Source organism: Petaurus breviceps, unplaced genomic scaffold, assembly GCF_028583685.1.
Source record: "Petaurus breviceps papuanus isolate PSGF00001 unplaced genomic scaffold, PetGlider_PUasm1.0 80, whole genome shotgun sequence".
In the NCBI taxonomy this organism is placed as follows: domain Eukaryota; kingdom Metazoa; phylum Chordata; class Mammalia; order Diprotodontia; family Petauridae; genus Petaurus; species Petaurus breviceps.
Genome location: NW_027186540.1, coordinates 15,390,046 through 15,406,886, shown reverse-complemented (window position 1 = coordinate 15,406,886; position 16,841 = coordinate 15,390,046). Strand labels below are relative to the sequence as shown.

At 37.4% G+C, this 16,841-nt stretch overlaps 1 protein-coding gene across 1 annotated transcript in view; it reads right to left on the bottom strand.

Annotated features, from left to right (window-relative positions):
* The window catches only part of LOC138176027 (cadherin-related family member 4-like), a 133,058-nt gene that overhangs the window by 35,029 nt on the left and 81,188 nt on the right, over positions 1 to 16,841 (bottom strand). The window contains exons 12-13 of the mRNA XM_069106754.1: positions 11,968 to 12,109; positions 11,532 to 11,788 (exon numbers count right to left, since the gene is read on the bottom strand). Coding sequence (XP_068962855.1) covers positions 11,532 to 11,788; positions 11,968 to 12,109 — 399 coding nt within the window. The remainder of the gene's footprint in view (positions 1 to 11,531; positions 11,789 to 11,967; positions 12,110 to 16,841) is intronic.

Below are 16,841 nucleotides of genomic sequence, written 5' to 3'. Positions count from 1 at the left end.
GACATAGGTGAAGCAGGAATAGCATCAGTGGCTGCTATGCAGTGTTTGCATTGGGAGCTAAGAAAAACACTGAGGAAAAAGAGTTTCAAGTAAGGATAACTTTAGGTCTCTACAAGGCCATCCAGGCTACCAGCCCAGCGGAAAGGTATATATATATGGGGAATTTCATGAAGACTTCATGAAGTGAGAAGAGGATTTCCAGTAGCCAGAAGCTCTGAGTTAACATTTTCCCACATGTGACCCCTAAGCTTGTGTCCACTGTGTCCATGGAACCATGTAATTATGGGAGAGTATGGTCCAGGCAAATTTTTTTTGGGGGGGGGTTATGAAAATGGTTTCATAATAAATTGTGCACCTAATTAGAAAATAGCCCTTTCTAAAAGCTAATTTCTCAGCTGATAATAAATGGGGTCACTAGATGGGAACTCATAAGTGACATACTAGAAAATATCACAAAATCTCAGGATCATGCCTCAAACTTTGAGGGGAGAAAGTAGTTAGCAACCTCAGGGACCTTAATTTGCCATAGCAAGGAGAAGTAGTCCGATGTATGGAGCAGTCCTACACAAAGTTAGAGAGCCTCTAAGTTTGGTCATGATTGCTTTGGCATTTGATAACCCATTTGTGGCTATTAACAATGCTTTCATGTATCAGTGAATCCTCGCTCCCTCCCCCACTTCTCTATTAGACACACATACATACACACAAACATGCCAGCATACTATTTTCTCTGATTCTACTTTATATTATCCTTAGAGACTAAATTTCTGTTTTGCCACTGATTACAAAACAAACCTATACCTAGAAATACAGATGAGAAAACATTTTATCACCTTCCATGCTGCTAAAATGAATTTCCTGAACTCTCTTCTTTAGGATGGGCTACATTTACTATTCAGGGTTCACTTGCTTCAGGAATTAAAATTTCAGATTTCCTATGAAATTCAGAAGGAAGTGGTACATACCTAATTAAATCACTGACTTTATATTAGATACAAACTTAAAGGGGGAAGATTTAAATTTGATTTATATAACAAGGTAAGACTAATGCTTACCTTGTTCTTTCCTTTCATCAGCTTGTATGAAACATCTATGATTAAACATTATATGTGAGTTTACCTGGGGTATGACTGGGCTTATTTACTGACACTTTATTTAGCTAAGAGTTTCTGGCTATAAGCTGAAAGATCTGTGTTTAAAGAGATGTTTTCCTCTATTGTTTTTTAGGCTTTATTTCAAGCACTAACATGTCTAAGGAATGTATTTAGTTACATTATACAAAGTTCCTGGTTAATGGCTTAGCTTTGTGTCTTTTATTTTAATACCATGTTTTAGTTATGGTGGAAATTTTTTCCCCTTTGGACAAAACAGATAGTAAAAGATCATTAAGGTAGCCACTGACACTTCATTTTAATCTCCAAGTTGGACTTTGGTTTTATCTTCTGCTCCTCCTAATTATATAAAAGAGAGAAAATCAATAGACATTTTGCTATATATCTTAGTACAATGTCTTCAAGAATACTATCACAGATGGAGGAAGGTACAACAATGAAGATGGAAAGATTAGCTTGACCCTCAGAAGACTAAATGTATAAGCAGTTCATGAACAGAGAGAGCACAGAGTGGTAAGCAAAGAATTGGTCTGTAATAGTAATGGCATTTAAAGATTCCCCTGTATTGTCTTGGTTTTTGGTTTGATTGTGTTAAAACCCAGAGTTTGTTAATCCCACTTGTGGGATGGACTTGTTGAAGTGAAGAGAGAGTGCTGAACTGGGAGGAGCTGGTGACATAGATTTGGAGAGACACAAGAGAGAGGCAGAAGAACTTTTTGGAAGCAGCACTTGTGGAGGCAGAGAGAGACTGAGAGGATTGCTGAGGGCCACTTTGAATTGCCCTGGACTTTTGAGACCTGCCCCCAGAGCTGCCAAGGACTGAGGAGACATGGCTGTTTTGCTGGTACTTTGTCTGTCTGTTTCGATGTTGTTTTGCCAGATTTGTCCACTGGTGAAAGACAGTCCTGTTGTTGCAGAAGTTCTGGAACATGGCTGTTGGCTAAGAGCTCCTGAGACTGTCCTGCAGACAGAGAGTGAATATTGTCCACTGGTGAAGGACAGTCCTGTTGTTGCAGGGGTCTGGGAACCTTTCTGTTGGTTCAGAGCTCCTGAGACTGTCCTGCAGACAGAGAGTGAATACTGTCCACTGGTGAAGGACAGTGCTGTTGTTGCAGGGGTCTGGGAACCTTTCTGTTGGTTCAGAAGCCCTGAAGAAGGATTTTCTTGTTGTATGTTTACAGAAATCCTGGGAGAGGGTTTTGCTAATGTTTTCAGGGGTCCTAGGACTGTTCTGAAGACAGAGGATGAATTAATGAAGAGACTGGCAATTTATCTTGTGGCCTTGCTAAGCTTTGTCTCCCCAGTAACAAAGAATGCTGAGAACTTGCCTAGTGTCAAGATAAAGAAAAGACCTCCATTTGGGTATTAAGTGCTGTGCTTAAACTTGTTGTAACTCTGGGGTAGATTTCAATTGTGATCCAGGGGTGGGGAACTTTTGACCTTTTTGTGTTCTATGATTGAACAAATGAATATACTTTACTTATGATTGGAAACTAATCTCCATTTGAGAAGAGGGGCTTTGTGATGGACTAAATGAAGGTACAGCCTAGGGGTGGAGTAGTATTTAGAAGAGGAACTTTGTAATTGATTGAATGATTGGAAGGTCCTGGGGTGGGGTAGTACTTGGAGATTATTTAATCACACTTAGTAAATGCTGTATTTTGAATGATGTCATATTTTGACCTTCTCTGTTCTTAATTTGTCACTGAATAAAATGGAGAGCACCTATGCTGGTATTTTGAACCTTGGGAAGTTGCCTTTGCTTGGCATTACATTACATGGCCCCACAGCCAGAAGGACCTGAGTTCATATTCCATCATGGTACAAAATGGACAAGAGACCATAGGCAAATTATTCACCCTCTCAGTGACCCAGACAACTGTCTAAGACTATAAGTTTCAAAATTATTGGCAACTTGTATTGGTAGGAGCACCCTACACTAATGAGTTCACAATCTAGTGTTTGTGTACATATACACATATATGCGTGAACATATATGTATATGTGTATAAACATGTATATATGTCTATGTATACATATATTTTTACATAACCACTAAAATGATTAATAATTTTGGTGTCAATTTTAATTGCCAAAAATAACAACTCAAATTGTACGTTTAGATAAAATTTTTAAAAGTTTATTACTGAGATCACTATGGCTTTCAACAATTTGTTTCAAAGTCTAAGAAATATATTGATAAGGAAGAAAAAACTGAAGGTGAATCAAAGTATATCCAATTCACAATAAAATGAAAATATACAGAACCAATAAGACATTTGGAGAATGTGTTTGAAGTCTGGATTTAACCAATGTATTCTTTTAAAAAAAATAAGGTATCATTCAACTTTTTGCATTAATAGAACCTCCTTTTAATAGGAAATCTGCACTTTATCATAAGAATAGAACAAAGTGTATTCAGCTTATTCTGCAGTGAAGCAATCTCTTCTATATGTTTATTTAGCATGGAGTAAGGACATATGATGTCAAAAACTTAATTTCAAGCATGATTGGATGAATATGACATATAATAAACATCCTATACATATGAATACTATATCATACTATTCATAGAGCATCAAGTGCCTACGCAAAGTATTTAATAAGTACTTGATTGATTGAGGTTACTTAGTTTTTAAAAAGTACACGAAATAAAATGAAGATATGTTGAAATCAACTATAGATGCATAAATTAACTGTCATCCTATATCATGTATATTATATGTATATATATGTGTGTGTGTGTGTATGTGTGTGTGTGTATATGTGTGTGTGTGTGTGTGTGTGTGTATATATATATATATATATATATATATATATATATATAAATATATAATATGTGTGTGAGTTATCCCCAAGTGGCCTCAGGTTTGGGATTCAGGTCATCATGAACTCACTCTAAGACTACAATAGTGCTAAGTACCACCCTTACTGAGAATCAGGAAAGGATACATCAATCAAGCATACAAGATAAAAAACAAAAATCACACCAAATACAAGTGCCAGTCAAACCATCTCTTTCTGTGTTTCAACTAGTCCTCTGCATACACTGGTGCTGGGTCCTACTAGTAGCAGATCACATAAGAGAATGACGAGGATCTTGCAAAGTCGGAGAAACAATGACAATGTAATTGATTTTCCCCCCTAAATGTTGGATACTGTCAACTCATTGGATGCTCATTCAATTTTCAAAATCAGGACTCCATGACTTGAATGCATCTGTTTCTCTCTTCTTCCCCTATATTGCAAATTTTTTTTCTTGACTCATTTCTTCTTGAACCCTATTTTCCTGTACCTACCTTCTTAAATTCTTACTATACCTACTGCCTCCCTCCCTCTTGCTTCTCAGGGCTCCTTCCTGAAATCCCTCCATCTGGCTGGTCACCCCAAATGGTCTTTCTGGTAAAGCCTTCTCCTAAAAGTGCTATGCCTAACCACCATGGTGAATGGCTAGCATTGCCTTTCTTGTTATGTTCCCTTTTGTCATTCTTTGCCAAAAACCTACTGGTTATCAGTATGTGTAATTGGCTTCAATCTATCAAACTTAGAATTAATTTTTGAAATCCCCTTATTTTTGTATACTTATATATACATGGATCTGTTAGTTGCCTATCACACTTAAGATCTAACCCATATGTAAATTTCATTAATAAATAATTCCCAGCCCTTTTTATCCCCTCTCCTTTCCTCTCCTCTTTCCCTTGTCTCCCTTTCCCTCTCTTTCACCTTTCCTCCCTTCTCCCTCTCTTCTCCTACCCCCATTCTTCTCTCCATCCTTTCTCCTTCCACCCTTCTCCAGCCTAGATAATACAGTGATGGAGACAGCCAAGGAGGCCGTGAAGTCCATCAAGGTAGATATCACAGGGCTGTGCCAGGTCATGTTCTCCAAAATGGCCACATACCTGACAGGTGAGCTGAGAGCCCCCAGTGAAGACTGTAAACTTGTGAAAAATATGAACAAACTTTAGAAATGAAAGACATTGCAGTAAACATAAGTAGAACCTAGAGGACTTAAACCAGAGATATGCAGCGCTTCAGCCCTATCTGGATCAGATCAGGTGAACTGGGGAGCAGGCAGCAGCCCTTGAGCAGGCCACCTACAAGCTGGGTTCATATTCAAAGAAACTAGAAGCAAAGTACAAGAAGTCAGAGAGGCCATGGAGGAATTCTTTAGCAAAGACTTTAACTAGGAGAGTGTTTCATAAGAACTGCAGTCCCTGGGACGGAGGAGCCTGTCAAATCTCTGTGCTTCAGTTCCTAAAAGGAAGCGGTGCTGCTGACCCAAGGAGAATCCCGGCCCCCACCTCTGGTCGGACGTGTAACTTTGGCCATCCCGTTATGTCCTCCTAGACCTGCTCCCCCTCCCCCTGGAACCTCATCATATCCTGAGCTTCATCGTGTGCCCTGGATCGAGGCTCAGAAGTCAGGATCGATCTGTCTAGAGCAGACACAGGTGAGAGGCTCTCCTCTCCCTGCCTCCTCCCTTCTTCCCCTTTCGCTAGGGCTCCATCTTTGACTCTTTGTTCTGAATGTGTCCCCCAGCCCCTTCATAACCTGTTCTTGAACTTAAATAATAAATGCCAATTTATGACCCTCAAAAATAAGTAATTCACAAATATATGGGAAAGAAAGCTTTTACTTTACTAAATATTTGTTGTTGTTGTTTACTAGTTTTCAGTCATGTCTGACTCTTCATGATCCCTTTTGGAGTTTTCTTGGCAGAGATACTGGAGTGGTTTGCCATTTCCTTCTCCAGATCATTTTACAAATGAGGAAACTGAGGCAAATAAGGTTAAGTGATTTGCTCAGGGTTACATAGCTAGCAAGTGTCTGAGTCCAGATTTGATCACAGAGCTTCCCGAATCCAGACCTGGCACTCTATCCATTGTGCCACATCTTACTAAATATATACCTTTAGTAATTTTTTTTCTTATATCTTCAGTATCTAGCATGGTGTCTGGTACAGTACATATATTTAATAAATGACCAGTTGACTGATATGCCTTGGACTTCCACAAATTTAATATTCCAGAGGGTATGTGTGTTTATATATGTGAATATGTGTTTATGTATATATGTATGTGCATATATACATGTGTATGTATGTATGTATATATATATCCAGATAGATACAAAACTATTTCATTCTCTCTGGATTATATTTTTCTCATTTATAAAAAAAAGAAAGATGAGTTCAATGATCTTTAATATCCCCTTCATATTGAACATTTAACTCTGAGTAACTTAGTAACATATATGAACATATGGATGTACACATATATGTAAACATATACATTAACTACTAAGCTACTTAGGATTATTGTTAAATATCAAAATATTGATCAGCAATCTGTGGACATCAATAACTCAGCTATGAGCTGAAGCTAGTGTGCCAGGCTATATAACCTGAACAGTTACAGTGCTATATCTAATTTTTCTTTCTTAAAAACAAAGTTTAATAGAAACCAGAATAGAAATTTAGTACCTCAAAACTCAGCTAAGAGAATTTTCCCCCTCAGAAAAGCAAAGTCTGAAACATTCTTTCCCATAGGAAAGAGACAATATTGTACTATTTCCCCACCCCTCGTACAGAAGGTTGACTGAGAAGACAGAGGTGGAATTGAGCCAGGAATGAAAAACAATGAATTTAACCATTCAAAAAAACTATGATAACATTTTCAGGATTTCTCTTTTATAAACTTTAGAATAATATTAAATATTATTGTAATATTAAACAGAATATATTAATATTATTGAATAATATTAAACAGATTCTGATGTATTCTGGCTGCATTTTAAATGCTTAGTGAATAAAGTGAAAGGCATTTTCTTAACTATGGATCATAAAAACCCACCTAATTAATGGTTGTTCAGTCATTTTTCCATTGTGTCTTTGTGACTCCATTTGGGTTTTTTTGGGGGGCAAAGATATTGGAGTCTTTTTCCACCTCCTTCTCCAGCTCATTTTACAGATGAGGAAACTGAGGCAAACAGGGTTAAGTGACTTGTTCAGGGTCAAACAGTAAGTATCTCAGACCAGATTTGAACTCAGAAAGACAAAGTCTTCCTGACGCTAGACCCAGTCCTCTATCTACTGTGCCACCTAAGGAATAAAGTGCCTGAAATATCTGAGAAAATGTCATACTTATAAATATAGGTATAAGAACTATCCCTGCTAATTCACTGATCTGGGGGAACTTTTAGATGAAGAAGCTTCCTCTACTAGTACATATTGACATTTTCTCTTCAACTCATAATCTCAGAGCACTGAAAGGTTATGAGTTGCCTAGAGTCACACAGACAATATGTATCACTGGTAACGTTTGAACCTAGCTCTCTGTGGCTCCAAGGCTAGATCTCTATCCACTAGCTCATGCCATATCTGTTTTATAAAAATACTTTTCTACTTGGCCATACAAAATTAAACAAAAACATTGAAGGCAAGATATAAAACCTTGGGAAATTATTCAAAACTGTGTCTTACTGATTTATAGTAATTATTTGGGAAATGTTATTTACTGAAAATTTACTAAAATATTTTTTACTAAAATAATAAAATAACTTTTATGAAATTTGTTAAAAATAATTGCTACTAAAATAATTTTATCAAAAATGTTTGTGCAATGCGCTAGTATCATCATACAGTGAAATAGGTATCTCAGTTTTCTTTTGAACTTTGTTAAAGTATAGTACTTATGGGGCAGCCAGGTGGTGCAGTGAGTAAGAGTACCAGCCCCAGAGTCAGGAGACCTGGAATCAGTTCTGGGCTCAGATACTTAACACTCACACAAAAATAACTGGCCATCTAACCTTGAGCAAGTTACTTAACCCTGATTGCTTTAAAAGAAAAATAGGTATAGGACTTACACTTGCAAGAATAGAAATTTCATAAAGACAGTAACTTTCAAGAGAGAGTTTTAGATCAGTTTATATGAAGCTTATATGACCACAGTAATAGATTTCAAGTCAGGTGACCTGGGTTTGAATCCTGGTTTGCTATTTTCTGCCTGGATGACTTCAGGGGAACCAATAGGGTTCTCCATGCTTTTGTTTTCTCATCTATATGATGAAGACTTTGGAGTAGAAGGTTTTCTAAGACCCCTGTTAATTCCCATATATGAAGCAAAGCTATAATCTATCATTATTAACATGCCAACAGTGAAATGAAGTATAAATGTGGTCAGAAAAGTTAGAAAAGATTAGAAGAATTGGGGAATGAAGGAGGAACATGTGTTCATTTACCTAAAAAAATACAATTATGTTGTCAGGAGGTAAGATTAAGCAAATTATATGTGATATGTTAATTATTTCAAAGCCCCATATCTAGAAGTCATACTTATAGAATTTCTGTTCACAGAGGCGACTAGGTGGCGTAGTGAACAGAGCACCAGCCCTAGAGTCAGGAGGACCTGGGTTCAGTATCCAGACTCAGACACTTGACACTTACTGGCCGTGTGACCTTGGGCATGTTGCTTTACCCCAATTGCCCTACATGCCCCCCCCCTCCAAAAAGCAAAAAAAAACCCAAACAAACAAAAAAAAAGAAATTCTGTTTAGTCAATGGTTTTTATCAAATTGATTAGTATTACAAAAGTATTGGATTTCTGAAATGAACCAGCCAAGTACTGTATGTAGACTACATATGAATAACATACTTCATACAAGAGTACACATTCATAAATGACCCTCACAACAAAATTCTTGATATTGTTGTTATTGTTCACTTGTGTCTGACTCTTGTAAGGGTTATGGGATTTAAAGATCTCCCATGCCCCATGGACGTGCTGACATAGCAGAGCAAGAGAAAGTGAAAAGCCGAGCTAACGGTCCTGCGGTTGGCAGTTGGTGGCGGTTGCCTTTTTTTTTATTTTTTGAGTTAGGACTCCTGCTGAGCACTGCCAGCGGCCGGAGCTGCTGGGAGCAGGACTTTCTGCTAAGGACTCGTGCTGAGGACTGCCAGGGGCCGGAGCTGCTGGGAGCGCGCTTCCCGGACGCTGGGTGGTTGCTGTGAGTGGGGAGAGGAGGACCTTTGCCTGAGGTAGCCTGTTCTGTTTTAAAGGCTTGAGAATGTGGGTGCTTTCTACTTTATCTACCTGTGCCAATGTCATAACTACTCTGATGGCTTTCACTTTCTGGTTTTGGGACTCAGTCTTTTGGTATCTTAATAAATTTTCTAGTTTATTTCCCCAAATGGCAAACCTGACGTATTTTGTGATGCATAATTATATCAGCATATTTGTAATCTCTATAGGCATTGTGAATATGGCATTGCTGATACAACTCTTTATGACCCTATTTGGGCTTTTCAAAGATACTTGAGTGGTTTGCCATTTCCTTCTGCAACTCATTTGACAGAGGAGGAAACAGAAATAAACAGGGTTAAGTGACTTGCCCAAGCTTACACAGCTAGTAAGTGTCTGAGGCTGCATTTGAATTAAGGAAATAAGTCTTCCTGTCACCAGGCCCAGCATTCTATACATTGTACCACTTAGCTGCCATAATATAGTCACCTTTAAAATAAATAGATATGTTAAAATTATATTCATATAATTATACATAGCATGATTATACAAAGATAAAGCTATGCATTTTCTAATTTGTCCTTTGTTTTCACTTTTTAAGGCCATGAGCAGATTCTAATTGATATTAGGGAGTAAGAGAAACATTTTCTTGACTACATTAAATCTTAAGTAGTATTGAAGAGATCTGCGGACTTCTGTAGACAATGATGTATTATTCAATTCAGTTCAACAAGCTTTTAAAAGTTGTTTCCAATTTTTTTTTTCTATTACTACCTTAACCTCTAGACCAGGTTCATATTCCTTGACAATCTGCCATTTTCATTTAATCTCTTTTTCTCTCCAGGCCTCCTTCATTTCCCAATCTTTTTGTCAACCACCCTCTCAGAAACATTTAATAGTTTCTCATCGTCTATGGAAAAATAAAAATTCCTCAGTATAGCATTCAAAGTAACAATTCTACTGTTCACCAAAAGAAATCCTTCCTTTACACTGTTCCCCAAGCATAAAATTTTCCCCCATCTTTGTGCCCTTGCTCCTATGCCATTCATACTACCTGAATGTTGTTTATCCTTGCCATAAAAACATGGAGGATTGAAATCTTCAGAAGTCATCTAGTTCAAACTCTCTATTTCTACAGAAAACTGAAGCCCAGAAAGTTTATGACTTGTCCAAGGTCATACAAATATCTCAGGTCAGAGGTATAATGGGAATGCAGATCCTCTCACTAAAGACTCAATGATTTTTTTTTCTCACATTTTCTATCCATCCTTCAAGGTCCAAGTAATAAATTCTTTTTTTTTTTAAAGCAATTGGCATTAAGTTAACTTGCTCAAGGTTACACGACCAGTTATTTCTGGGTATGGTGCTAAGTATCTGAACCCAGATTCAATCCCAGGTCATCCCAACTCTGGGGCTGGTGCTCTTACTCACTGCCCCACCTGGCTGCCCCTAAGCAATTGGGGTTAAGTAACTTGCTCATGGTTACACGGCCAGGTGTTTCTGGGTGGGTGCTAAGTGTCTGAGCCCGGATTCGATCCCAGGTCATCCTGACTCTGGGGCCAGTGTTCTTACTCACTGTGCTACCTGGCTGCCCCCAAGTAATAAATCCTTTTGATCATGATGACCCATGAACAGCAGATAATGCTAAAAGATACTGATCAGTCATATAAAATCCTTTTTTGAAAAGAGTCACATCTCTCTAAATTAATACATATAAGTATAAGCATTCATATTATTGTCATTTATTAAGTGAATTAGTTTATTTAATATTATTAAGTAGCATTTATAACTAAAAAAATAATCTAGGGTTAGCTAGGTGGCACAGTAAATAGAGCACCAGTCTTGGAGTCAGGAGGACCTGAGTTCAAATCTGGCCTCAGACACTTAACACAAAACTTGCTGTGTGACCTTGGGCAAGTCACTTAATCCTAATTGCCCTACTTTCCCCCATAAAAAAAAATAAATTAAATAAATAAATAAAAATCTATTCTGGGAACCAAAAGAATATACTAAAATCACTTTGCTTTCATTTTCACATAAAAGAAAACCCCATTCAAAAGTAGAATTACAGTACAGCACTTTTTGGTCATAAAAATTCCACTGTGTAATCAGGACTCAAAATCACCATTGACTTATTACATGAATTCATAGTGAAGGCATATGGTAGGGATCGATTAGAGGTAACATTACCAGGGCATTTATCTTGACACCCAATTAATGACTGATAGCTACCATACTTGTTGTTGAAGAAAATCCAAGTAGATTGAAATCATTGCTTTATTGATGTCTTTAATGCCAAAAAATAGGAATAACTCCTGTTGGACTTTGCCAACACTTTACGCTTCCCATAGACTAATTCAAACAACCCTGGAGTTCTATTTCATCACTAAGTACTTACTGTTGTTGTAATTGTTGTTTTTGTGACTGTAGTTGGCTGAGTGGTAGTCCAGGGCAACATATGAATTATTACAGTTGTAGTGGTTGACAGCTGACTAGCTTTATTCCCACCTAATTCATCAGTAACTTCAATAAGTAGCTGGAAAGTAGTGGGATCTTGAATCCCTCGAAACACATCAGACTGGAAATTCTTAGTGGTGGCCACAGAAGGAGGATCAACACCTGGTCTCTCTAGCATGAACCAGTTGTTTGTGTTTCCTGGGAAAGATGAAGTCATAAAATTAGAACCAAAAAATGATTTCATGTAGAATGCAGCTACTATTGTCTCATCTAGGCAAGACTGTGTTTCTAAAAGAATCCTAAGGGTAATGTTTCCAACAGTCACAAAATATTGCCTTTGAAATATAGAAAAACTAAAGTTAGCTTATTGCTCTCACCTCTTATAATTGAATAGCTGAGCTCTTTATGAGAAGAATCTTTGTCAGAACAATTCAGCTGAAGGAAGGGTATCTTAGTTGAAGCATAAATAATCTTTTCCAAATGTGGTGGATTGCAGATAGGAGGTTCATCATTTACATTCTATAACAGGAGCAAATGCTTCATTACAGAGACTGGATGTTCTGAACATGTTTGGATAATCATGAATTAGCCTCTATATGCCAATACATTATTTACACAGTTTTTCATTCTTTAAAAGTATTATACATCAGAAGTTATTAATCTGGGGTTCACAGGCCCCTTGAAGCTTATAGATAGATTTGGGGGGCCCCATGAAATTGTATGGGAACTACTTTTAATCTTTATTTCAATATTATTTATTTTCTTTGTAATCCTATTTATTTTATTTTATGTGTTTAAAAATATTATTGTGAGAAAGGCTCTACAGACTTCACCAGACTGACCAAGAGATCCATGCTGCAAGAACCCTTGCTTTACATGAATTTTCCATTTTAATCTGCATAACATGCCTGGGAGTTAGGCAGTCTACTTTTGCAGCAAGTATTCAATTTGAGGAAACACATTTTTTTCATTAAGTACCAACTATGTGTTAGGTATTCAGGATGAAAAGAAAATAAATGAAATAGTTCTCTACCTCAAAGTGTTTGCATCTACTGATGGGCAACATCATCTACATAAATAGGTAAATACAAAGTAATCTGAAGGTCAAGAAGAGGCCAGTGGGAACTGGGTGAAGGGATAAGGAAAAGCCTTGTGTGGAAAATAGCACTTGAGCTGAACATCCAAGGTGGCTAGGGGTTCCATGAGGAGGTGGCATTATCCAACTTTTTCACTCACGACACAATGGGGGTTCATAGAGGTTAGATAAAGGTCATGCTCTTTTCATAATAAAATAAAATTTGTTAGCGGATGCATATTAATCTGAATAAATTTGTCCAGCAATTTTTAAAAAATGGTTATTATGTCCTAAATTGTGATTTTTATGCCAAACAGAGAACAGGTCTTCATTTGCAGTCAAAACTGATTTAATATCCCACCAAAGCCTAGGGCCATTCCTAGTGGCAATCAAGTCTATTTAAATCATGAGGAAAACAATTTGGAAGTCTCCATCACATTATCATTTAGATAAACTTAAGGCTGATTAATTCAACCATTTGTCTATCAGATCATTTAAGCTCATCTCCCAAATTGCTGCTATTTATACCCTATGATACTTGTCTTTTTACAGAGATTTCTCAGATCTTACCTACCCCTCCACAGTCTCTAGGCTCCTTAAAACCCTTCAGAACTCCTTTTATTCAACTTTTATCTCTTCCTTTTAGATTGTTTCTATCTCCTAGAATCAACTTGATGACTCTTCTCTGATGATACCATATTCTTTATCATTTTTTCATTACTGACCACTCCTAATTTCAAGATCTCCGGTACAGGAATGGACTTCATACACCTTCCTTTCCACCCCTCCCCCAACCCCAGCATTTCCTAAAGTTGGGTTTACCACCATCATTCTATAATCTCTCCAAATCCTTGCACTTGCCATTTACATACTTCCAGAATACTTTCATAAATTTCTCTTCATCACCTTCCTCAGAATCTTCTATGCTTTCCCACCTCTGCCATCATCCTAAGAATGGCAGATATGTCCATATCCATATCACTGAAGCATTTGGTACACTGAGCTCTCAGTTTCTCAAAATGCTCATTTCCTATGACTTTCATCTCCACTGTACCTTGGCCATTCATAGCTATTGTCAAACTATCTAATCATTAAGTGAAACTCTTCTATATCTAAGATACTGAAATTCCCTTATCTGATCACAATCTTTTATCCTTTTCCATCTACCATTCTAACACTCAATGTCTTTTCATAATTCAACCCTGTTATTCCCCAACCCTTGGCAATCCACACCATCAAATGTATAATCTAATCATAGATTTCAAGCTGGAAGGTTATCTAGCCCAACACTATTTTTACAGATAAGGAAATTGAGGCCTGCATAGATAAAATGATTTGTCCAATATCCCAAGATAGTACATAGTAGATCAATAGACCAAGTTCTCAGTTTTCAAATCCAGAGTTTTTTCTGATGTACTTTACTTCTCTTCTACCTTCCAAGTCTTGAAGTGACTAGAGGAAATCAAACAACTGTGCTACTAGCTTCTCTACAATTTCTTCTCTACCCTCTACTGGGCTGTGGTCAGAGGTTATAGAAGTCATCCTAAAGTCCAAGTAGGATATATTCTCAAACACATTCAAGGATACATGCTGATAATTTTGGTGTGTGTTAAGATTTTACTCTCTCTCTTTCTTCCCCATGCAGAAACACTTTTATGGTGACTGATGTAGGCTCTATGGGGGTAAGGAACCCATCAGACCTAAGGAAGTAAAAAGTCTCCTACACTAGGGGCTTCTACTTGACCTTGGGATTACCAAGTATCAAGTCACCTATGCACATCCTTCTGAAACAAAGAAATTTCTATGCTTCTGTTTCTTACAGGATGTGGCCCATTGATCATCATTATTCCCTAATTCACATCCTGCTTGAAATATTAGCTATGCCCAGGGCCTACTACTCCCTCTTTGTAAAAGGTCAGGTCTGGTCATAGATTAATTACCATATGGCCTTTCTGATACATGGTGACCCGGTTATTCATCTCTAACTAGCTCTTTCTCATACTCCACACAGAAGCTATTAAATATGGTCTCCTCTTTTCTTAAGCCCCCAATTGCATTCCCTAGTTACCACTTCTTTCGAATCTGTACTTTCCCCTCCACTCACACAGTACTATGTTAATTGAGGCCTTTATCACTTCACATTTAGACCACTGGGTTAGCCTCTCAATTGATCTCCTTTGTTTCCTATCACTCTCATCTATAATCCAACATTCACAGAGCTGCCAAAATATCCTTCATAATACAAAGATCTGACCAAGTCATTCATCTGCTTACAAACCATCCTTGGCTTCTATTGCCTAAAATGTCATATAAAAATTCCTTGGCCAAGCATTCAAAGCATCCTACCAGATCCAAATGTGACCTGTTTTCACAGTATTAAACTACAAGTATTTTGTATTATAGCCAAATGAGACCCCCTAGCAACTCTCTGATTTTAGAACTGCTTCTCTTGCCTCTATAGACTTTATGGATTTGTGCAGGCCTTCTCTCATGCCTGGCACTTTACCCTTCACATCATAACCTACTGAAATTCAAAGTGACAACCAGGTACTACTTGGTCTACAAAGATTCTCCTGCCTGAATGTCTCACTTTGATCTCTTCTGTTCATTCACTGCCTTTTAACTTGTATTATATCTATTTGTGCAGCTTATTTCCTTGGTGATTGAAAGCTTCTTGAGAACAGGATTTTTTTTTCAAACAACAATTAGGGAAGTGCTCTAAAATATCAGGTATCTAATGAGTATTTTTTTAAACTAAATAAAAAATAATGGAAATAAGATCTAACCCTATGAGATTAGAGATTAGATGGCCATCAACACAGATGCTAAAATCTTTGACAACACCAAAAAGATTTGCAGTCTATTTTTCTTCCAGTAATTGTGATACAGACAACCCAAAAGAAATCAATCACTTTTCTTTAAGAAATTAAACTTGTTGCCAAAACAACTGAGCAGAAGAGATTAAAGAATGAGGAATGAGATATGCAGGAAGGAGAATCTTTGTAGAGGAAGCAGTACCTGGTTATGGCTTTGAACAACAGAATTGCCTTATTGCATTAAGCAACTAATTCAACATATTTTTTCTGCTTTTTTTCCAATTGCAATTATCTTATTCACTGTATCAAAGATAAAAGGCTCTCAGGAGGGAATTTGAAGCTCATAGCATGTCTTTCAGATTCAGTTGTTTCTCTGCTGACTTTGCCAGTAATAAATAAGTTCACAATGTTTACTAATAGAACTATTCTCTGACTATTTTTATGAAAGCCATTCTATAATAGCATTACCACTTTTTGCTAATTGAATCCCAAGAAAGAGAGAATCTCACTTTCTCCTAAAATTGAGGTGTCACTGGATTGTGGGATCTAATACTCCCTGGCCTATGACCAAATGACTAATGACATGCTCCAGTATCTCAATGATATAGGAACAGAATGAACCTTACTCAGTGACACCCTATGATATCTGGGTATCCATTCACAGGGTGTGCTTACCCCACATTGTGCATCATCCTCAGCTTGGCATTTAAAATACTTCACTATTTGGTTACAACCTCTCTAGACTGATTTCACATTACTCCCCCTCATTCGATCAAAGCTCCAGCCAAACAGACTTACTCATTCCTCCCACTACGTGACATCACAGCTGAAGCCTTTTGGCTTTAGCACAGTCTGTTTTCCCTGCCTATGATGCTCTCCCTCTTCACCTCGTCCTCTGGGAAACTCTTAAGTACCATTTCCTGCAAGAGCTTTTCTTAATCTTGGCAGGTGTTGGTGCTTTCCTTCACCTTCCCTCCCTTTCCTCTCTCCCCCCACACTGTAATCATTCTTTATATAGTTCCTATTTACTTATCTTAGTACATGTTAGTGGAATGTAAGCATTGATAGCAGACTATTTTCTTTCTGTATTTGTATCCTCAAATCATAATACAATGCTTTGCACCTAGTAAACAATATGAATAAGCCCTTTGAAAGTAACTGAATTTTTTAAAATTCCTAGTTGTATTAGTAGAAAGACTTTTCATGTTCTAAGATGCCTGAACTAATGAAATCACAGTTCTGGAGAAATATGGGGAGAGACATGGAGAGAGAAATGAGAAGAGAAGGAGGGAAGAAAAGAAGGAAGGAAGGAGGGAAGGAAGGAAGGAAGGAAGGAAGGAAGGAAGGAAGGAAGGAAGGA